The sequence below is a fragment of the Anabas testudineus genome, chromosome 1 (assembly GCF_900324465.2).
Source record: "Anabas testudineus chromosome 1, fAnaTes1.2, whole genome shotgun sequence".
In the NCBI taxonomy this organism is placed as follows: domain Eukaryota; kingdom Metazoa; phylum Chordata; class Actinopteri; order Anabantiformes; family Anabantidae; genus Anabas; species Anabas testudineus.
Window position 1 is genome coordinate 16,452,738 of NC_046610.1, and position 23,583 is coordinate 16,476,320.

Genomic DNA, 23,583 nt, shown 5'->3' on the forward strand with positions numbered 1-23,583 from the left:
TGCTGTAAAGAGTATAGTGTTGGCATAATGTAGGTTTACAACAGTTATTTAATCAGCACATTGTACATAGTAAAATATATATATATATATATACTTATAAACACATAATGTTGAGATAGTAGATCCAGTATGTGCTTTAAACAAAACAAGTGTTAACAGTGATCACATCTTCATCCTAACCCTCAGTTTCCTGTAAACAGTCGTGTGAACACAGCGAGTCAGACAGAAACTGATCTGACAGTACAGCTGAACATCAACATCATGGATGAAATTTATGCCAATGTTGAGGAAACATCAGGTGGTCACGTCGATTGGAAATGGGAGATAAACAGATCTACTAATATTTATGAAAATAAAGATGCACGTTGTGCTGTGGAGCAGAACAGAGTTGGACCTGCACTGTCAGGTAAGATTCACATGCAAACAGGCTCAAATAGTCACTGTAATAAGACTGTTGGTTCATGCAAATGTGGACATTTTTAACACTAAAACTACTTTTTGTGTGATGGATTATTACCCATCTTCTGTGAGGAACAGAACGATTAGAGTTTGGTTTTCTTGTGCATGTCCACTTATAAAAAAAAATGTGTTTTCAAAACTTCTACAGACACAGTAACAAAGAAAGTAATTCAACTATTGTCAGTTTCCTGGTTTTCTGCACTAACTGGTCATAAATGTGATCTGATCTTTACCAAAAATATAAACCAAAAATACGTATAAGCTGATAAAACCTAAACAACATCTGTGTCTTTATTGAACACAACCATTAAACAGTGTTTTAATAAGAAGTTGTACAGCAATAACATAAAGCAAACATTTCCTGTAGCTGTGGACTAGTCCTGCACAATGTCCAAGACTAATTTTGGGACAGTTCCTCCTTAGAGAACTGCCTCACCTCAGACATATTCTTAGGGTTTTCGGGTTTGAACTGCTCTCTTGAGGTCATTCCACAGCATTTCCATTAAATTTATGGAGGATTTGATGTCTCTTTAGACCAGTGCTTCTTAATTATTTTCTTGTACGCTCCCCCCCCAGGAAGAATTAAACCTTTGCGCCCCCCGACACAGTAAACCTACCGGTCGTTCCTCGTCTCCTGACGTAGCCAAGCTACTCTTTCTCTCTTTCTTTTCATCCCTGTTAAATATTTTTTCTTGGTGTCTCTTGAGGGTTTGTTCACTACACTTCTTCAAACCTCCCGCTTTATGCAGTATGTGAGCATGCTCAGTGCAATAACACCATAGAGCTAATACTCTCTGCGCACACTCTGACAATGACAGCGCCACTGCCATCTACTGCGCTAGATGTGCAAGTACACTTTATTCATGTATGGCCAAAAAGCATGTTTCCATTCTGTAGTAGATTTACTTAATAGAAAATGATAGTTAGCATCATTGGGTTTAGGGTTATAGGGAACATTACCCTGTATGATTCCCTGATAAACTAATTTTCTCCTCCGTGATGGTAAACTGTAGGTCCAGAGGCAGCACAGCAACCCCAGATCTGGAGGTTCCCTTTACCGAACTTAATTTTTGGGATCATATCATCCAAGATGGCTTTCTGCGATAGGACCACACTCACTGCAGCGAGGATCTAGGTTAAAGAGAGTGGGAGCTCACTGTAACACAAACACAATGGGGCCGCTCAGCTGCTTGACTTGGGTGATCCCCACATCACACATTTGTATGTCTGTGTTAAGGAAGCACTAAACAGTGTAATAATTTATTAGTAAATTAGTTTATATGGTATTTTTAGATTTGCAGATAGTTGCTGTTCATTTTGATGTAATCTGTAAGACCATACAAACGTTATTGGTTATTGATGCCAACGGAAAGCAAAGTTTATCTATTAAAAGTATTTAATTTTTGCTTGCTTAATGTTTTAGAACTAAGAACTAAAAGCCGGGGTTAAAATAAATCTACATAAAAAATAAAACTATTTGATGGTCACTTATCAAATGATTTACTAATTACTGGATTTAGATGAGAGAAATCTGATATTCAACAGTTCACATTTTGAGATTTACAGATTGTATTTGATTGTTTTCTTTTTCCTTTTGTTCTTTAAGAGGAGTCATTGTAATGAGGGCACAGAAACTATTGTTGGTATTTTATTACTACCATACATTTTATTTTTATAGAGTCACTTCTTGTGAACTAATAATATTAGACAACGTACAACAAATACAGGACTACAAGCATGTATCTTTCTAATCTAATCTTGCAGTGTTCCTGAGTCAGCCAGCCCTGCTGATGTTCAGGCTATCTCTGTGCACTGCAGTGGCAAAAATGAGCACCAATCATTTTTTGCAAGTCCAAGACAAGCTTCAAATGGTTGCTATATATATGTGGTGCTGTATGGCATCCAGAACCGTGAATTGCTATTTCTCAGTAATTCAAAGGACTTACTGTATCACTCTACTACACATACAGTATCAGACATGTTTGGTAAATGATCATTTCAAACAGACAAGAGCACAATTTAAAAAATATTTATTTTGTAAGTTTGGTAACGGCAAGAAAATCAAGGTAAACATAGATTGTTGTGCATAAGCATGCTGTTATCTAGCACATGCCGCCGCTGCGTGAAACGAGACAACCAGATTCAAGATTATTAATATAGCACCAAATTATAACAAAGATATCTCAAAGCAATTCGCAAAATAAGGTAAGAACCTTATAAATACATAGAGAACCCAACAATCCTACTTGAACAAACACTGGACAACAATGGAGGGGAAAAACTCCCCACTCTTAAGGTGGGCAGTCATCTGCCTTGACTGGTGAGTGGACAGTAGAGAGAGTGTAGGATAATGGAAACCAAAAAGCAACAAACAGGACACGATCAGGGAGCCAGCCAGCAGCTTCATGGTGCAACCAGCCAGACCTGGAACATTCTGCCTCCTCGCATGATAAAGACCTGGAAAAAGTATAGACTACACAAAGAAGGAGACAGAGAGAGAAAGAGAGATGCACACAGCCTATATGGCAATGTACTGAGCACCAATCAAGTGCTGGTAATATGCATGAATACCTTCCACTAACTGAACGTTAGGACGTATAAATGTGTTTTAAATTGTGATTTAAAAACCTCTATAGACCTCCATAGAAATGGATGGCAGGATAAGGCCCTACAACCTGTTTTGTTCTTTTTAGCTCTGGGGAAAAAAGCATGAATTAATGTCTCACCATCTCTCATGGGCAGAGAAGGCTGAATTGTAGACTCATTCAAGTCGAGGAGTATACAATGACCTATGGTATCAAAAGCTGTAAGTGGATGGTAAACACAGTGGCAAAGTGACTGTGGATTAGGTCTTGAAACGCAAAAATAAAAAAGGAACAAGGAGGTCAAAATCACAGGAGCTGGAGTTCTAAAAAGTGATTTTAGAATCCTCTCTGGCTTTTAGACCAATAAACAAAAAACAAACAACCAAAAAAAAAACAATCAGTTAAGTAGATAAATAAAAAAATATGTAAAATTTAGATTATGTAGGATGTTAATAAGAGAAAACACTTAATTCACTCAGTGTCCAAGCTATTTTATCTTTTCTTACTTATATGCTTTTAACATACTACGACTGTACACAAGACTAAAAACAAAACTAACACACAGCAATATTTGTCTTCTACTTTCAGGTACTGGGGAAAGTAGAATGGTGGAGAAGAGCTCCTACAGAGCTGCTGCAGTGATTCTGGGTCTGCTTTGTCTCCTCCTCCTCACTGGACTCATGTCTCTGGTTTTCCTGTGTAAGTGCTTTGTTTATATCCTGACAAAACACAGTGGCTACACAGTTGGCTAATAGACCCCAAACCCACTTCACTGTCTGTCTAGAAGGCTTCTTTAAAACAAGTCCAGTTGCTGTTAAACAGTTTTGCAATAACTATGACCTGGATGACCAAGAATCTTCACAGACGTTCAGCTGGTTAACAGTTTTTTATATGCAAAACAGACACCAAAGGAAGCTCAGAGACAGAAATGGAGATGGTCCAGTTACAGACCAGCTACACGAACCTGACCGAAGAGAAAGACCAGTTACAGACCAGCTACAACAACCTGACTGAAGAGAGAGACCAGTTACAGACCAGCTACAACAACCTGGCCAAAGAGAGAGACCAGCTCGACAAAAAACTGGATGAACTCACCACATACCTTCAACGTGATTATTTAAGCATTTCTGTATTCTGGTGATCTATGTTAATTATTCAAAGAAGTGATCTGTTTGCAGATTCAGCAGTCACTGGAACTTTCCTGGACATAGATCTTGTTTTAACTAGGTTTGAGTCTTTATAGTTTTCATTTTGGCACGTGTCACCGTGCGCATATAAAAAAAAGCTGAATCTACAGTTTAAACATTTAATTATTCCTTAGTTTCAATCGCCTTGTCTGATAAGTTAGTTCAATCTAGTTTGATTTAACTTTTCTTTGAAACAGGTCTACAGTCCCAAGAACTGAGGTATTTCAGTGGTAGCTTATATTACATGTCTTCAAGTGAGAAATCCTGGGAAGAAGGCAGAAATGACTGCCGGCAGAAAGGTACAGACCTGGTGATTATCAACAGCAGTGAAGAGCAGGTGTGTGTCCACAGAGAACAACACTTCATTAATAATTCCACAGACGTGGACAACAGCATGTAACTGTTAACTTTGTCTTCATGTTGATGACTCTGTTTCCTTCTGTTAACAAGGACTTCATACGAGGATGGAAAAAGCAAACCTGGATTGGACTGACTGACAAACAGACAGAGGGGACATGGAGATGGGTGGATGGGACTGTGCTGACAACCCCAAGGTTCACATAATCATTTTCTATTGACATTGTGTACTGTGGGCAGCTAATTGTGATCAATCACTTGACTACAGGAGCCAGTATTTTTAGGGACTAAAATAAAGGATGTCTTGGCCTATGACATATAAGACGATAATTTGGCAACAAAATGTAGTCCAGCTACATGGCTAGACATTATTTCTCTGCTGTTATCAGCAATTTAACGATGGCACCTTTATATTTTGGTGTAGACTGAAAATATTTGGATTTGACATTAAAACATTAATATAAACAAAAGATAAGAGAACATTTCAGCTTTCATTTTCAGATCTTTATGTCTGGGTCCAATACACAACCCTTTGTTAGAACCCACCCATTTTTCATGTGAGCAAAAGTATTGGAAAATTGTAAAGTAGATTAAAAGGAATAAGACTAAATATTTAGTTACAAATACTCTGCTTGAAATAACTGCATCAATCCTGTGTCTCACTGGCATCCACAAAATTTAGCATTTTTCTTTTGTGATGCTCTTCCAAGCTCTTGCTTCAGCCTCTTTTAGTGGTTGTGTGTTTTGGGTGGTTTCTTCCTTCAGTCTTGTCTTTAGCAGGTAAAGTTCTCTATAGGGTTTAGGTCTGGAGACTTGTCCAGTCTAAAATCTTCAACATCCTTGCCCCTAACTAACTTGTTGTTTTGACAGTGTGTTTTGGGTGATTATCTTGCTGCATGTTGAAGGATCTCCCAATCAGTCTGGTTGAATCTTTATTTAAATTTGCGAACAAAATGTTTCTGTTGACCTTTGAGTTAATTTGTTGTTGTCATCATGTGTTACATCATCAATGAAGATTGAAGAGCCCATCCCAGAAGAAGCCATGCAGCCCAAGACATGATGTAACATGATGAAGTCTGCACTACCACCTTGAGAGAGATGTCCGTGGAGGAGAGCCAAACTTGTTTACCTAGTTGATAGACAGGAGCAGAGGAGAGACGTTTGTTAGACTTTCCCCTTATAGTTAAGCCGAGTCTGGAGGTGAAACTTTCAGTAGAAGTACAGCCTTTGCTTGGCCTTCTTGGTGAGAAGTCTGATGTTCTGCTCCCACCTGAGCTCCTGGGTGATGGTGGTGCCTAGAAAGTGTAAGGACTCCACAGAGTTACCCACCGGAGTCTCACAAAGGATGAGCGGGAGCGAAGCTGGGTCTCTCCTGAAATCCATTGTCATCTCCAATGTCTTGAGAGCGTTGAGCTCCGGGTTGTTCATGCTGCACCATGACACCAGACCATCCATCTCACTCCTCACCAGAGTTGTCTCCATTAGAGACGATGGTTGTCATATTCAGAAATCAGGAGTTTGACACTGGTGTCCAGATGTGCAGCTGTTGGTATACAGGGATAATAAAAGAAAAGAGAGGAAGCAGCCTTTGGTGGATCTAGTGCTGATGGCCTGGGAGTTGTGTTTGTGCTTTGATGGCATTTTCCATTTCTGTAATCAGTAATTCTTTAATAGAGACATTTACAGTCTATTTAAGAAAACCATGAACACTTAGGCGTCAAAGTTTTCCTTTACATTGAGCCAATTCAATTAAGTTTTTTTTTTCTTAATAGTGTCAAAAATGTCACTGAAGTTCTTAAAAAGTCAGAGGCAGCAAAGTGGCGAAGAAGATAATTTCAGTCGCCCAGGTGAAGCTAGGGAGAAAGGTAGAAAGACAGAGCTCTAATATCTAAATATACGTATTGTTGCAACCCGCACAGCACTTTCTCAATTATTGACTGTCTTGTCATAGAACATACAGTATGATCAACAGCCTAACTATATATTTATTTATTTATATATTTATTATTATTGTTTTATTTTGCTTTTTTGTTTTAGGTTCTGGGCAGAGTCAGAGCCAAACAACGAAGGAGATGAACACTGTGCAGAAATAAGAAATTATGATTCACAAAACAGCTGGAATGATGTATCATGCAACGTTGGTAAATACTGGATCTGTGAAAAAAGCTTCAAAGACTAATCTAAACCCACCAGAAAATATTAAAAAGTTTCCCAGTTTCAGCTAAACTTGCAATACAGAACACACATTGCTGAAGCTACTGTAGAAAGATAGTGGCACATTAAAGGCCTGTTCAAACCACTGTACAGCTGATTATAGATGGGATTTGGTTGCAGCTACTGGTTGGACCCAAATGCTTCCACTTTGGCTCAGACTCTACTGCCAGGTGGCAGAAAAAATATTTATGTGTAAATTGAGTTCTTAAAATTTAAGGGTCAGTTGCTGCCAGGTGTTCTCATGAAGATTACAACTACAGTGATCTCTGGTGGAAACAGCTTTGGAACTCTTGGCTAGTATTTAGATGAGAGTAGGCCTTTACTTACACATACATTGGTTCAGTGCTTTGAATGCTTTGGAAATCTGGATACACAGTTAGTTCATTCTGAGAATGGCACCTGTTGGGTGGCAGAAGAGTCCTGGCCTATTTTGGGTTTCTTTTTTTTTTTTGTATTTTTGATTTTACCTTTTATATATGTCATTCAATTCAATTAAATTCAATTTTATTTGTAGAGCGCTTTTTACAATTGACATTGTCACAAAGCAGTCATCACTGTTTTTTCTCAGCACAACGTGGAGCTAAATAATTAAGTACACATTTTTAAAATATTGATATACTATATCAACAATTTGGATGCAAGACAACATTTAAACACAAAATATGATAAAAAACAAAACAGTGTGGCAATGGTGTTTTTTTCTTTGTTCGCTTGTTCTTGATCTGCGGCTCCTCATACATTTGTATCACAACAATAATACTAAAAACTACATTGCACATTTTGAATTTTTAAAGTACTGGGGTTATTCAAATATTGCAAATATCTAAAAGTATATGAAAGGCAACCTTGAGATACAAGCAGATCATATGTAACAAGTTAAAACAAAATACATGTGTCTGGCCACACTCTGAACTGTGTAATTAGTGAGAGGTTGTTAGTTTTTTTAAGTACTTTTTGGATCTACCTTTCTTCTTTTTTTTTGTTCTTCCTTCAAACTTTGTTCAGTTGTGGGAGATCAATGCTAGCCATAGATACTGTATATACACCTGGATATGGCCCTACTCTCTTCTTTCCATTAGTCCTGATGCATCAACTCGGCTGCCATGTTGATCAGCGAATGTAAAATCTTCATAACTTCACACAGATTTTATAATTTTATGCAGATTTTTCATCAGATGGGTTTGAAAATATAGAAATATCTTTATAACACAGGGATAGTTGGTGAAATTTTTTAAGGTGAACCCCCCTATGAAATTCAAAGTTTAATTAATTATTGTTGTTGTATTATAGTTATAATAATAAAAGTATTATTATTCTCTTACTGCATTGATCGCTCCTCCCTCTAAAGATGTTTTTTATCTAGTCTTGTTTAAATTTAAATAGCAAATTTAAATTTGCTATTTGTCTGCAACTCCTCTCTGTTTAGTGCTACTGTCCCTGCCTTTGTGCCTTTCCCCAAGAAATAAAGCACCTGACACTGTTATGTGATGCACGTTAAAGATGTGTGAACTCTGGATAATGGTCTTAATAAATAAATAATCTTTATCTGATTTCATATGTTAAAACAGCTCAGGTGTGCTCCGCCTTTGTCCTTCTGCAACCTCAAGTAATGAAGGACATTACATCGGTTAATACTCTTAAATCAAATGAAGCTCAGATCACATTTTATTAAAAATTAATGCAAGAAAACCATGAAGATCACATTTTATTAAAAATTAATGCAAGCAAACCATGAAACCATGAAAGGTTCACAAGTTTTCTTGCTACTGTATTTGAAAAGGTCAAACACCTGTGGCCTAAAATGGTCTAAAATTTTGAATAGTTGAGATTATAATGAAATTAGGCAAAATTATAGTTCCACTTATCTGCAATTGCATTTTGACAAGTAAGTCTGACATCTGAATATCTGTGACACTGAATATTTGGCTAGTCAAAACTTTAATTGAAGATATCCACAATTACATTTTCACTAGTCACAATTCCACATAAAGATATAATTCCATTTTGACTGGTCAGATTAAATCTGACTTGAATGGGAAAACTACTTTCAGATATCTAGAATTCAGTCTTGCCTATCCAAAAAGTGAATTCCAGAAATCTTTTATTACAATTTGACTAGCTATAATTTCAGTTACAGATATGTTCAATTTGGCACATTTAAAAGATATCTTAACTACCTTTTTTGCTTTCTCCATTAACAATTTGCATGTATCTCGCTGAGTTCTTGCTCAGCAGCAACAGTTGGGGGTAATCCACTCTCTGTGGCCACAGCTAGTCAGCGTCTACTGGATGATATACAGGAGGCTACACTCTAATGGATCATTATAGATCAGAAATAATGCAAATATTTTGTGAGTAAGTGCAAAAGTATCTCCATTAACTGAGGCAAAAATACTACCATTACTTAGATTACTTAGATTTAGTTGTTTGCTGCACATACCCTTTACTAAACACACAAAATTCATGCATTGCTAGATAACTAAATAACAGGTCTTCTGAAAGTCTTGTGTCACATCAGTTACTAAGCACGATGGTAGGAAAATGTAATTGCTATTGAGTTTTGCATTTGCTTGTTCAATTCAATTCAATTCAATTTTTTTTGAGTGCTTTTTACAATTGACATTGTCACAAAGCAGCTTTACACAACCAAAGAGCAGTACATGAACAGTGAATGTGTATGAGTCATAATAATCAGATTGTCCCTGATGAGCAAACCGAGGGCGACGGTGGCAAGGAAAAACTCCCTGAGAAGGCAACAGGAGGAAACCTTGAGAGGAACCAGACTCAACAGGGAACCCATGCTCATATGGGTGATTACATGCTGTGTAGGCAGCAGGCAGTCCAGTATAATAGTTAATGTCTTTAAGTTAATGTGGAGTCCAGTTAGTTAATTGCAGGCAGACTTATTCCATTCCTGGACTATCAAGCATTGAGTCGAGACCTCCTTAAAAACGGCTTCCGACGTCCGCTGAGGCCAGGACCGACTTCATAGTAGCACGTGACCAACTCCAGTCTCCACACGCATCCCAAAGGGCAAACGGTGGATCCAGGCGACGAGATCTCAGCCAGAAGTTGGGCATCAGGACGAGTCAGACAGGTCCAGAGGGCAGAGGGTGGAATGACGTGTAGCTCGACAGAGAGACAGGAAGAGGGAGAAGAGAGAGGGAGAGAAAGAGAAGAGGAGAGATAGCACTTAGTTGTGATCACAGTGAGATAAAGTTTGAGGTGAATGTATATTTAGAATAGTGCAGCAGGGACTCCGGCAGAACTAACTATGACAGCTGAACTAAAAGGGTGGGCCAGAAGGAAACACAGACATGAGGGCGCACTGGGATGTAGAGCAACCAAACACTTCACCATCAACAAACCTGAGTGATCAGTGAGAGTTGGGAAGACAGCATCTAAACATACCAGTTCACCATAATGCTCTACGTCCACGAGTCCTTGCCAAATCTATTTACAAAATGCTTGACTAAATAAATAGGTTTTCAGCCTAGACTTAAACACTCTGACTGTGTCTGAGTCCCGAACGCTGTTTGGAAGGCTATTCCATAACTTTGGGGCTTTGTTAGAAAAAGCTCTGCCCACAGCTCTAGTTTTTATGATACGAGGTACTGACAGGCAGCCAGCATCCTTTGATCGAAGTAGGCGTGGTGGATCATAAGACACTAGCAGTTCACTTAGACACTGCGGCGCAAGACCATTTAATGCTTTCAATGTCAAAAGTAGTATTTTAAAATCAATGTGAGCCAGGGAGCCAATGAAAAGTGTAGATAAGATAGAGGCGATGTGCTCATATCTTCTGGTTCTAGTGAGGACTCTCGCTGCTGCATTCTGAACTAACTGAAGCTTGTTTATGCACCTGGTTGAACAGCCAGACAGTAAGGCATTACAGTAGTCCAACCTAGAGTGATGAAAGCATGGACTAATTTGTCATTTAGTAACAAAATATTCCTTATCTTGGCACTATTTCTGAGGTGAAAGAAAGTTGTCCTGGTGATATTATCTAAATGAGCTTCAAATGAAAGACTGGAATCTAGAATCACACCAAGGTCTTCCACTGTTGCACTAGATGTAACGGAAAGGCCATCTAGAGTTACGGCGTGATCTAAAATCTTGCTTCTAGCTGCAAGTAATCCTATAACTAGTACTTCTGTCTTATCAGGATTAAGCAGAAGGAAGTAAATTAGCATCCAGTCTCGAATATCCTTTACACATTTATTAAGCCTTTATTAAGCCGTTTGATCTCATCTGGTTTTGATGAAACATATAACTGTGTGTCGTCAGCATAACAATGAAAGTTAATATCATTATCGGATTATGTTGCCCAGAGGAAGCATGTAGAGCAGGGGTATTCAACTAAAATTTAAAGAGGTCCGGTTACACAATATTTTTACAAGCAAAGAGATTATAATGTCTAACTATTTACTGTGACATATTATCAAGTAGCCTGCATGTAATCAATACTTGACTGTCAAATCAAATTAATTCAGTACAATTCAAAAACGTTTTGACTAATTTATTGTTATGTAACATCAAACTCAGCATGTGGCTCAAGATCTTGGTGGACTGATCTGAGACTATCAACTTTCTGTGATCACACTTCAGATTTGAGTGGGTATGTGTGTTCAAAACCTTTGTGTTTTGTCTCATAATGCCGTTTGACATTGGCTCTTTTAATAAGTTTCTGAACATATCAGACACACTGGTTTAGTGCTCCCAGTGGTAATATGAACAGAAAGGAGTCTGTTCATTACGGATTAAAAACTCGATTTTCACTGTCCTCTCTTTTTCATTTTGGACATTTCCATATTCATCTCTTCCTCTTTAAGTCTCACCGTCCCTTTATCAACTCTTAACCTCTTCCTCTCTCCTCTCTGTCGTCTGTATCTCTCTCCTCTCTCCTCTCTGTCGTCTGTATCTCTCTCCTCTGTCGTCTGTATCTCTCCTCTCTGTCGTCTATATCTCTCCTCTCTGTCGTCTGTATCTCTGCTCTCTGTGTCTCTGTTATCACGTCTTTCTTTATTAATTCTTCCTACCTCCAACTTTCTCTCATCTACTGTTGAGTCACTAATTTTACCGCCTGTGATCCACAGAATCGATTGGCCAAGTGAAGTCACGTGGGATCGCTTAACTCGCATTCAAATTGGCCAATGCGTTCTCGCGTCCACTAAATAACTACCGCAACGATGGCAATAGCTGCGCCGTTTAAAATTGGGGTGTCCCGCTAGATTTGGAATCAAAATGTTCGGTTTGGTCTGTAGGTCCGGGTCCGTATGGGACAGTTTCTGGGTCCGGATCCGGACCGCGGTCCGCGTTGTTAGTGACCCCTGATGTAGAGGGGAAAAAGCAGTGGGCCTAAAAGTGAACCCTGTGGAACACCAAACTCCACTGAAGAGCACGTGGAGTAATCGCCATTTAGATCTATATACTGATAACAATCAGTCAAATAGGACCAAAGCCAGGAGAGGGACGTTCCCTTAATTCCAACAACATTTTCTAGTCTGTGATGGAGAATACTATGGTCAGTGGTGTCAAAAGCTACACTGAGGTTGAGTAGCACAAGCATAGTGACGCTACCCTGATCAGAGACCAATAGGAGGTCATTTACTACTTTAACAAGTGCCGTCTCAGTGCTGTGATCAGGCCTAAATCCTGACTGATAGAGTTTGTGTATGTTATTTCTATGAAGATACGAGGATAGCTGCCCAGCTTCTATCTTTTCAAGAATCTTTGAGATAAAGGGTAGGTTTAATATCGGCCTGTAATTGGACAGCTGACAGGGGTCGAGAGTAAAGTATTCTAGTTACTGATCTGCTGTGGTTAGCTCATCATCTGCGTCAACTAAATTTTCTGGTTTTAAAGCTTGAATTTAATGCCTTATATTTACAATTTTGTTATTGAAAAAGTTCATGAAGTCCTCACTACTGCACAACGTTGTTGTGGAGATATCCGCAGTGGTCTTCTTTCTAGTTAATTTGGCTACTGTATTAAATAAAAATCTAGGCTTATTTTTGTTGTTTTCTATAAGAGTGGAGAGATACGTTGATCTAGCACTAAGAGCTTTTTTATAATTCAGGATGCTCTCCTTCCATGCTATCTGAAATACTAACAATTTAGTTTGGCGCCATTTGCATTCTGACTTTCGAGCAGTCTGTTTTAAGGCGCGCGTCATCGTTATACCAGGGAGCGAGTTTCTTATCTCTAATGACTTTTCTTTTAACTGGAGCTACATTATCTAAGGTATAACGGAATGACGACTCTAGATATTCAGTCGCCTGGTCTAGTTCTGTATGGTCAGACGGTGATCCAATCAAAGTTGATAACTCTGGGAGATTACTAATAAAGCTCTGTGCGGTAGTTGATGTAAATGTACGTTTAATGTGGTAACGCGGCACTAAGTATACATTGTTAATATGACACACTTTAGTTGAAACAAGATAGTGGTCTGAGATAACTTCAGACAGTGGGAGCGTAAGTAAATTTCTTATACTTAAACCAAAGGATATTATTAAATCTTGTTGAAATATCAACAACCTGTTAAGTTGTTGATCGTGTAGCCATCAGCCAGTGCTCACTTTGGTCTTAAACGAGAAGTCCTCCTTAATAATGATCTTATACATTGTTTGTCCCTATAATTGTTTGTTTGTCATATAACCCAGAGGAGCCTCTCTTGAAGCAGTGTCATACAACAGCTGTAAAAGCACCATAATGGTTGCTGGTGTACAGACCTTCGTTGTCATGGAGACCATAAAAAATACAGGGGTGACAGTTTCAGTTCCTGTTAACAGTCGTGTGAATATTTTGTCTTCTCCTTTATAAGAACGTCTTCTTTAATCACAGAGGGTCAGACAGAAAGAGCAAACTGATCTGACAGTACAGCTGAACATCAACATCATGGATGAAATTGATATTTATGCCAATGTCGAGGAACCATCAGGTGGTCACATCAAGTGGAAAAGGGAGATGAACAGATCTACAAATATTTATGAAAATAAAGATGCATGTTGTGCTGTGGAGCAGAACAGACTTGGACCTGCACTGTCAGGTAAGATTCACATACAAATAGGCTCAAATAGAGACACTGTAATAAGACTGTTCATGCAAACGTGGACATTTTTAACACTAAAACTACTTTTTGTGTGATAAATTATTATTTATCTTCTGTGAGGAATAGAAGGATTAGAGTTTGGTTTTCTTGTGCATGTCCACTAATACAAATGAATATATACCAAAAATTATAAACAAAATAATAAAAAAGACTAGGTACAATAATTTGTTTTATATTATGTTGCTTCAACAGGTTACTTTATATTTTATTTACTTTAGTTTTGGTGCTTGTACTAGTGTTGGTAATATTGGTGCATTTAAGCACCAAAACTAAAACCTTCCTGATAATAATAATGTAGTGACAGTTTTGATGTTGTTGGATTCTCAATACATGTCTCAAAACACTGTTTCACATAGACGCTGCTAATGTGTGTGCGACAGCTTCCTGTTTGTTGTCTGTTGATAACTTTATAGTAACAAGAGCACTGTAAAGCTAAATATTTAAATTATTAAGCTACAGCTTAACAGGCTTAAAATATGTCACAGGTTAGAGAAAAGTCAGTTTGATACAACAGCAATTCAAAAACTCAAAAAAATGTAATAATATTTGATTGGTACATGACAGAATCTGAAAACTGCAGCGCTTATGTGCCTGCACTGTGATTCTGAAGGAGACTCAGCCCTGTAGGTTCACTGTGTATTTCTGAGGGGTGGAGTCGAGTTTCAATAATATAATGCAAAATGTCAGCCTAAATGACCAAGGTCCAGACCTCCGCGACCTCATGGTGGGCTGCAGCAGGGAGGTCATCGAACTCTTCTATCTTTTATTTTACTGCTGCCTGACTAACTATTACAAACAAATACAAATAATTGTTGATTGTTCCCTTATTAGTTGTCTATTATTTACAATGATATGTCCTTTTATGTTCATCTGTGAACATTATCTATTGAGATGTCTACAAAAAGAAAAATTAATCTATTAAAAGTGTCTCATTTTTATTTACCTAATCTGTAGTTGTGTGTAGTTTCTATTCTTTCCTTTAGGATTTAGGATTTATTTACATTTTTATTTATTTGCCTAACATATTACATTTTACCACACACTTTAGAGCAAAAGAGGAAGGTACTTTTATTCAGTGTCAACATATACAGTATGTCAAACTGTTACAGTTCCTCCCTCTGCCCCTGTCTGCAGCTTTGGTTTTGTTTTGTTCTGGTCTCACCCTCCTGTCTCACACCATATATGGACTTCCTCCACTTTCCACCCTCCACTCCACACACCGGACTAATTACAGACTCAAGTCACCTGTGCATCACTCTGTTTTAAAAGCACCCCTCAGTCCTCAGTTCGGTGCTGGTTTGTCACCCTGATTTCATTCATGTAGCACACTACTCCTCCACAATCTGGTCAGTCAGTTAGTCTGTTTGTTTGTTGGTTTGTATGTGAGGCACTGTTCTGTTTTTGGTTTGTCGGTTTCAGTTGTTTGGTCTGCGCTCATGCAGTGTTTTTCAGTTGATACTTTGTCCTGTTAGTTTTGTATGTTCTCGTTTTCCTGCCCTCGGCAGTGATTTTCGTTTGTCACTTTGTATTTCTTTTAGTGAGTTGTAGTTTGTATTTTTGTCTAGTCCTTTCTTAGTTGGTACTTTGTATGTTTTGTTGTTTTATTAGTTTGTCTTTTGCCTGCGTCGCTGCAGTGTTTTGTTTGTCACTTTGTACTTACCACCGGGTGTTCGGGTCTCTTTCGTTTGGTACTTTGTTCGTGTTTGTTAGTTCCCTGTGTCCCCTGCCCTTTTTGTTAATAAATAAACCTTATTTTTGTTCCTACCTGTTTGTTCGTCGCCGTCCGTCAGTCCAGATCGTGACAGAGCAAACCAGCCACTATTGCAACCATGGAACCACCACGTTCCACCACTGGTTGCTTCTCCCTTCCGTCTTGCCCCAGTTTTGTGCGCTATGGGGGCCTGGCGGATATTCTGGAGGAGGAGTATTTGGACCTGTGTTGCAGTGCAGAGCATGTGGTCGGTTGGCTACACTCAGGTGTGGACCCCGAGTGTTTCGAGGCGCTGTACAGGGCAGCAATCGGAACCTTTGTGAAGAAGGGATACATGATGACGTATCCAGAGTTCCAGTGTCTTAAAGACACTGTGATGTCTGCTCTGAATTCCTTCAAGCAGGGGTTTCGTTTGACTGCCCTGCCTAGCCAGCACTGTTTGCTCTCCTCCTCCTCCAGTACTCCCCGGTCCCCAGCGCTTGTTTGTCCGGCAGCTAATGCTGCTTTTGTTGGTTCTGCAGCTAATGCTGCTTTTGTTGGTTCTGCAGCTAATGCTGCTTTTGTTGGTTCTGCAGCCGAAGCTGCTTTTGTTGGTTCTGCAGCCGAAGCTGCTTTTGTTGGTTCTGCAGCCGAAGCTGCTTTTGTTGGTCCTGCAGCTACTGCTGCTTTTGTTGGTTGTGCAGCTGAAGCTGCCTTTGTTAGTCCCGCAGCTAGTGCTGCTTTAGTTAGCCCCGCAGCTAGTGCTGCGTTAGTTAGCCCAGCAGCCCATGCTGCTTTAGTTAGGCCCGCAGCTACTGCTGCTCATGTTAGGCCCCCGGCTAGCACTGCTGCTCATGTTAGGCCCCCGGCTAGCACTGCTTCTGTTAGCCCCCCAGCAGCCGATGCCGTTTTTGTTAGTCCAGCAGCCGATGCCGTTTTTGTTAGTCCAGCAGCCGATGCCGTTTTTGTTAGTCCCGCAGCTCCCGCTGCTTTTGTTGGTCCTGCAGCCCAGGCTGCTTTGGTCTCGGCTCCTGTTCCTGTCACGGATCCGGCTCCTGTTCCTGTCACGGATCCGGCTCCTGTTCCTGTCACGGATCCGGCTCCTGTTCCTGTCACGGATCCGGCTCCTGTTCCTGTCACGGATCTGGCTTCTGTTCCTGGTCCTTCAGCTGTCGCCGCAGTTGCAGCCACCTTGATTGCTGCAGTCACCGCTGCTCTGGTGTCAGCTGCTGCTCCGGTCCCTGCAGCCGCCAGGTTCCCAGGCGGGTCGACGCAGTCCTTTCTTAGTTGGTACTTTGTATGTTTTGTTGTTTTATTAGTTTGTCTTTTGCCTGCGTCGCTGCAGTGTTTTGTTTGTCACTTTGTACTTACCACCGGGTGTTCGGGTCTCTTTCGTTTGGTACTTTGTTCGTGTTTGTTAGTTACTTGAGAAAGAGAGGCAGGATAAAAAGAGGCAGACTGCACCACAGCGGCACCCTGCAGTCCATGCACTTCAGTCCAGTGATTTTAACTGGAACTCACAAGCAAACAAACCATAACTATGCTGACCCCAGATGTGTTGTCTGACCTAAAAGAAATCAAAGCAGATATAGTACTGTTAAAGGATCTTAAGGCAGAAGTGTCACAAATTAGACAGTCCATTCAGCAACCAGAGACTGGTCCTAAGCCTCATCCCCAAATTGGCAAGGAGATTGATAATCAGGCAACCCACCATCAGCACTACTTTCGGCCCCAGTTCATGGTCTGGGATCAAGGACCCCCAGCTTTTCATCAGTCAGGTGGAGCTGCTCCAGGATACCAAGCTGTGGGTGGACCAAGGGTGACAGGGACTGCCCAGTTTCAGCAGAGATTTGCACCACAGAGATACCCAATGCCACGCGGCAGACCAAAATGTTTTGCATGCCAGCAGCGAGGAGAGGAATACTGCCAGCATTGCTTCAGATGTGGAAGTAGTGAACATTTTCGTGCAGGTTGTAGAGGATACAGAGGACTTCCTAATGCTGAAAGAAACAAACCCGGTCATGTAAGACGATGACCAACAAAAAGAGAAACATTGTGACAAAAGAACATTGTACAGTGACTGAACTGGTAGGGAAAAAATGTTTTGTCCACTGCTACTTACAAGGGGAAGAAAACTCAAGTACTGTGGGATACTGGCTCCCAGGTGTCTGCAGTGGATCAGGTGTGGAAAGCTAATAACTTCCCGGACATTAAGTTGAGAGACATAGCAGAGATAGTCGACTCAGATGACCCCCTGCAGGTGGAGGCAGCTAATGGTACAGAGATGCCCTATGTGGGGTGGATAGAAGTGACTTTTAGGCTAGCTGGTGACACTGAAGAGTTTCATGTTCCCATGTTGGTAATGAGAGGCAATCAACAGCCACGTCCTATTATTGGTTTTAATGTCATTGAACATGTTGTTATTAACAGTCAGAAGAAGCAGACGAACAATGTAGATCAAGAGAAACTGATAAAAACTGTGACAACAGCTTTTCCCAACCTTAAAAGAGGGAAAACTAAGGCATTCATTAATGCAGTGAACGTTGAAAGAACAAGTGAGTATTTGGTAAGAACAGCCTGCCACCAGATGAACATAGCCAGTCACAGCGCTGTCCAAGTAGAATGTAGGATTCCTACCAGGCCCTTTAAAGAAGACACTACCATGATATTTGAGCCTGATAGCAACCCCCAGTGGCCAGAGGGACTTGAGTTCTGTGACACGTTGGTACAGGTGAGAAAAGGGGCACAGCCAAACATTATTCTGAGTGTACAAAACCCCACAGACCATGACATTATGTTGACAGGAAAGGTAGTTATTGGTACAGTACAATCAGTTGCTTCTGTGTACCCGCTTAGCTTAGTTGGGGAAACACACTCACCTGCTGATATCAATAGCATTCAGACCCAACACACTGAACATCAGGAAAATGGTACAGAGCCTTGGGACCCCCCGATTGATCTAAGTCACTTACATGAGAAACAGAGAAAAATAGTACGTGAGATGTTGAGGGAGGAGTAAAGCTCTTTTTCTCGGTCAGACAATGATATAGGTTGTATTGACAACCTCCAGCTGGAAATTTCCTTAAAAGATCCAGAGCCAGTAGTCCGGACTTATATGTCAGTCCCTAAGCCATTATATGTGGAAATTAAAGATTATCTGAGAGGCCTAATCACGCAGGGATGGACAGAGAAATCCCACTCTTCCTATGCATCACCTGTTGTTTGTATAAGAAAAAAATTTGGTTCTTTGCGTCTATGCATAGATTACAGCAAACATCTAACAGCTTTTGTGACACCATGGGGACAGTACGAATGGGCCAGAATCCCATTCGGGCTTATGAATGCTCCAGCAGCCTTCCAACGCTGCATGGAGGAGTGTTTAGAAGGCCTCAGAGACAAAATTGGTGTCCCATATCTGGATGATACATTAGTGTTTAGCAAAACATTTGAAAGTCACTTCAATGATGTAAGAAAAGTCTTGCAAAGGTTGAGACAGTGTGGAATTAAATTAAAACCTAGCAAATGTGAGTTATTCAAAAGGGAAATCCGCTACCTGGGAAGAATAGTATCAGCAGAAAGAAATAAAATGGATCCTGCTGACACAGCTGCCATAAGGGTTTTGAAAGACAAAAACCCCAAAACAATTGGTGAGATGAGGCAGGTTCTTGGACTGTTGAGCTACTATCGCCAGTACATTAAGGACTTTTCTCGCATCGCCAGCCCCCTTTATGAGTTAACAAAAGGACCTAACCAAGGAACAATCTCACAGCCTAAAAGGAGGAAGTTGCACACTAAGGGAAATGCGAAAGTAGTGCCATCTCACACACCAATTGAATGGACAGACTCACACCAACAAACCCTGGAACAACTGATAAACTGTCTGGTTCAACCCCCTGTCTTGGCATTCCCAGATTTCTCCCAACCATTCATTTTCCACACAGACGCATCCAACAAGGGGCTTGGTGCAGTTTTGTATCAGAAACAGAATGGGAGACTGTGTGAAATTGAATATGGCTCTCAAACATTGTCAGCATCAGAAAAAAACTATCACTTTCATTCAGGTAAATTAGAATTCCTTGCTCTCAAATGGGCAATTACAGAACGATTCCGTGACTATTTGTACTATGCCCCCTTTTTCCTGGTTTACAGCGACAACAACCCATTGACTTATGTTTTGTCCACTGCTAAGTTGAATGCTACAGGAAGCAGATGGGTGGCTGAATTGGCTGATTTCAACTTTACCATTAAATACCGTCCTGGGAAAGAGAACATTGATGCCGATAGTCTGTCTAGAATGCCAGTAGAGGTAGAGGAGTTCATGAATGAGTGCACAGAGGAGATGTCTTATGATGCAGTGGGAGCGACTGCACAGGCTGTAGAGGCACAGCAAGAGTCAAATGCCTTATGGTCAATGGCCATCTCTGTCCATGGTGTGCTTGATGTCACGGACACTACCATTGTCTCAATAACACCAGCACAGCTACAAGAAGATCAGAAAAATGACATACATATTGGGCCAGTGCTGCAGAGTAAATTGTCGGGAGTGAGGCCATTGTGCAAAGAACACAAAAACTTCAGTCCTCAGAGTCTTTGTCTCGTCCGTCAATGGGAAAAACTGGAGATAGATGAGAATGGAGTCTTGTGGAGAAAGACAACCCACAGAAAACAACTGGTGTTACCCGACCAACACAGGATCACTGTCTTAAAGGAGTTACATGAGCAGATGGGACACCAAGGCACTGACAGGACAGTATAACTGATAAGAGACCGTTTCTTTTGGCCATACATGCAGCGAGAAATTGAACAGTATGTACTGACCTGTGCTTGTCTAAAGCAGAAGAAACCTAGTCGTGAGACTAGGGCTCCTCTTACAAATATTGTCACCACACAGCCATTCCAACTTGTGTCAGTGGACTTTCTCCACCTCGCAAAGGTGGCTATGAATATATACTAGTGATTGTAGATCATTTCACTCGCTTTCCACAGGCGTACCCTACAACATCAAAATCTGGGAAAACAGTTGCTGACAAAATATTCAATGATTATGCTCTGAAATTTGGGTTCCCAGCACGCATTCATCATGATCAAGGAGGTGAATTTGAAAATCAGCTCTTTTCACAACTGAGCAAGTACTGCAACGTGGCAGGATCAAGAACAACCCCTTACCATCCACAGGGAAATGGACAAGTAGAACGTTTTAATTGAACTTTGATGCAGATGCTTAAGACCCTCACGGAGAGAGACAAGCTGAACTGGAAAGACTCTTTGAATAAGCTCACATTCGCCTATAACTGCACGCGTACAGAAGTAACAGGTTTCTCCCCATTTTACTTACTGTATGGCCGCTCACCGAGGCTACCTGTTGATATGATGTTTAACTTACCCATTGAAGCAGGGAGCTGTAGTCAGCGTAACTATGTTGAACGGTGGAAACAAGGAATGCAGGAGGCATATGCTGTTGCTCGAGAGAATTCACAAAAATCTGCCCAAAGAAACAAGAGGATTTATGATGGCAAGGTGAGGAGTTGTTGTACCCGGGTGACCATGTGTTGGTGCGAAATATGACTCCTCGAGGAGGAACTGGAAAGCTAAGGAATCACTGGGAGGACAGCATTCATACTGTAGTGCGACAAGTAGGAGAGAATGCCCCCATTTATGAGCTGTGTCCTGAACATGGGAAGGGAAAGTCCAGAATTTTACACAGAAACCTCCTTTTACCATGTGATCACCTACCTTTGGATACTGAGGTGTGCCTGCCTACAACACATAAAAGGAGGACAAGCCAGACTAACAAAGCCAGCAAAAGTTCCGAGGATGAGGATGATTATTACAGCATAGAGATGCCACATCAACCTATTGTTCAGAACCTGGAACCAGTGGGAGAGATGCCTGCAACTGCACATGGTGGACTCCCACCTGACTTCAGTACACCTGCAGTGGAACCGTCCCAGCAAGAGGTGGATGATGACAACTCCTTGGAGCACAGGAATGTTCAGGGAACAAACTCAACTGATACTGAAGGGGGACAAGAGTCACTCCCCATGGTCAATGTCAGCCAGGAAGAGGAGATGGACATGAGGTATCAGCGGCCCCAGAGACTTCGTAGGCCACCAAAGACCCTCAGATACGACAAAATGGCAACACCATCCTGTTATACACTGGCTGCACGTCCCCTTTATACAAGGCTTCCAGCTTAGGTACAGACAGGTCAACCATGTTATAATCAACAACTGTATCTCTATAGAACTTAGGATGGCCCTGCCTTGGACAGTTTAAACTGGTGGACTTACGGAAAAAGCAAAGTTTTGTTTATTATGTAGACATTACAACTTCACACTCATCATACACATCCAGAGGCGTAAAGTAAAGCCAAGTTCTACTGATATGCACATTGCACGATAAGAGACTTTATCACAATGACTGTGCTTGATTTCGGGAATGTGTATATGTACTCTGAACAGTTTTCACGTATTTACACGTAATGAACAAGTGTGTTTCATAGAGGAAATGCCCGAATGTACTAAAAGAGTTCCAGTCTCTAAATGAACCTGCAACATGGGACTGAAAACGGAAGAACAAAATGTAACAAAAGAGTTCCAGCCTGTAACAAACCTGTTTGAACATGTTCTACCGTATTTGATGAATGTTATGGTTAATGATGTTGAGGACAACATCTATTTTTGATGGGGAGTATGTGACGGATGGAGTAACGTGGCCTGCATGCTTTGTATCGGATTCAGTGGAGGCGGTGCCAGTTCTCAGCTGGTGCATATTTGATCATGGTTTTGTTTGTAGTTTTGTGTTCATAATGTTGTTGTCAGAGCTAGAGCACAGTATTCTGTGATGTGTCTTGTGCCACAATAGAGTGGACTGGGTTGGGGGAGAATGTAGTTACGTCCAGCAGAGAGAGCGTTGAGCGGCTGAGGTTCTTCGGTCGCGTCGCTTCTCTTCCTTGCTGCTGGTCGAGCACTGTGTTAGAGACAATGTTGTAATTCAGCTGTTGAAATACTTTATTACTGAGTGAATACCTGGTTATTGTTGTATGTATTAGCCACAAATTTCATGTACTGTTCAGGAACATGGTCAGTTGCTGTATAGTTTGTGGATTTCTGTATGTTTATAATATGATGCTAAGTTGATGCTTCACTCAATACACACATGAACTGAGGAGAAGTTGTCGTGTGTTGCTCTCATCAATACCTCCCTCAAATAAGCAGCAAACTTATCTGGCAGTACATCATGGGTAAATATTTATGCCATTATAGATGGAAAAATCAGGTGATCATATCAAGTGGAAAAGGGAGATGAATCATCCAGAAAACATTTGTCATTACAAAAATGCACATCATACTATGAAGCAAAACAGAATTAGACCTGCACGCTCAGGTAATATACATATGCAAACAGACACAAATATACAGTTTATACATTTATATAACAAAAATTATGATGAGATCTCTGCTCAACACAACATGGCAAATACAATAGTTTCTCATAGTTTATCGAAATAGTTTTTCTCTGAATTTTTGTTGGACAATCCCAGTCACAGTCCCTATCCAAGCACTGAAGATTCTTTTCTTGCATGGATCCATTTGATCATTTAAGTCCTCTCTGTGTCCGTACACTTTTCTTATCTGTTGCTTGGATCCAGTCCAGCTACAACACAACCTCAGCTATGTACACAACTAACAAACCAGAGATCGAGTCCAGATTCCCATGCCAGGTTTGGTTTAGGCAAGAAGGGTAACCGTCAAAAACAAACAAAAGACTGGAAGTTGTAGAGTGGATATTTTGGCAAGTAAAAATTCCAGCCCTGTGCATTTTGTATTATTTCTGTTGAATATCAATTTGCCACTTTCTGTAAAAGCACTGTCAGGAGGTGACAGTGAATAAAACTAAACTGAAAATGTCTGTCCTTGAGAAACAGGTGTGGCCACCCCTGCTTTAATGTTTGTTTTGTTAAAGGTCAATGGCCACAGT

At 40.6% G+C, this 23,583-nt stretch overlaps 1 protein-coding gene across 3 annotated transcripts in view; it reads left to right on the plus strand.

The window, feature by feature from the left end:
• LOC113161705 (CD209 antigen-like protein C) overlaps positions 1-23,583 on the plus strand; it is a 47,745-nt gene that overhangs the window by 17,212 nt on the left and 6,950 nt on the right. Inside the window, exons 1-6 of one of the 3 annotated variants that reach the window (XM_026359491.1) lie at positions 230-406; positions 3,633-3,743; positions 3,947-4,153; positions 4,429-4,568; positions 4,682-4,785; positions 6,626-7,241. In XM_026359491.1, coding sequence (XP_026215276.1) covers positions 262-406; positions 3,633-3,743; positions 3,947-4,153; positions 4,429-4,568; positions 4,682-4,785; positions 6,626-6,767 — 849 coding nt within the window. In that variant the 5' untranslated portion in view covers positions 230-261 and the 3' untranslated portion in view covers positions 6,768-7,241. Of the gene's footprint in view, positions 1-229; positions 407-3,632; positions 3,744-3,946; positions 4,154-4,428; positions 4,569-4,681; positions 4,786-6,625; positions 7,242-23,583 lie in introns of those variants that run through there. The other 2 variants (XM_033325908.1, XM_033325909.1) reach the window with 2 other exon arrangements.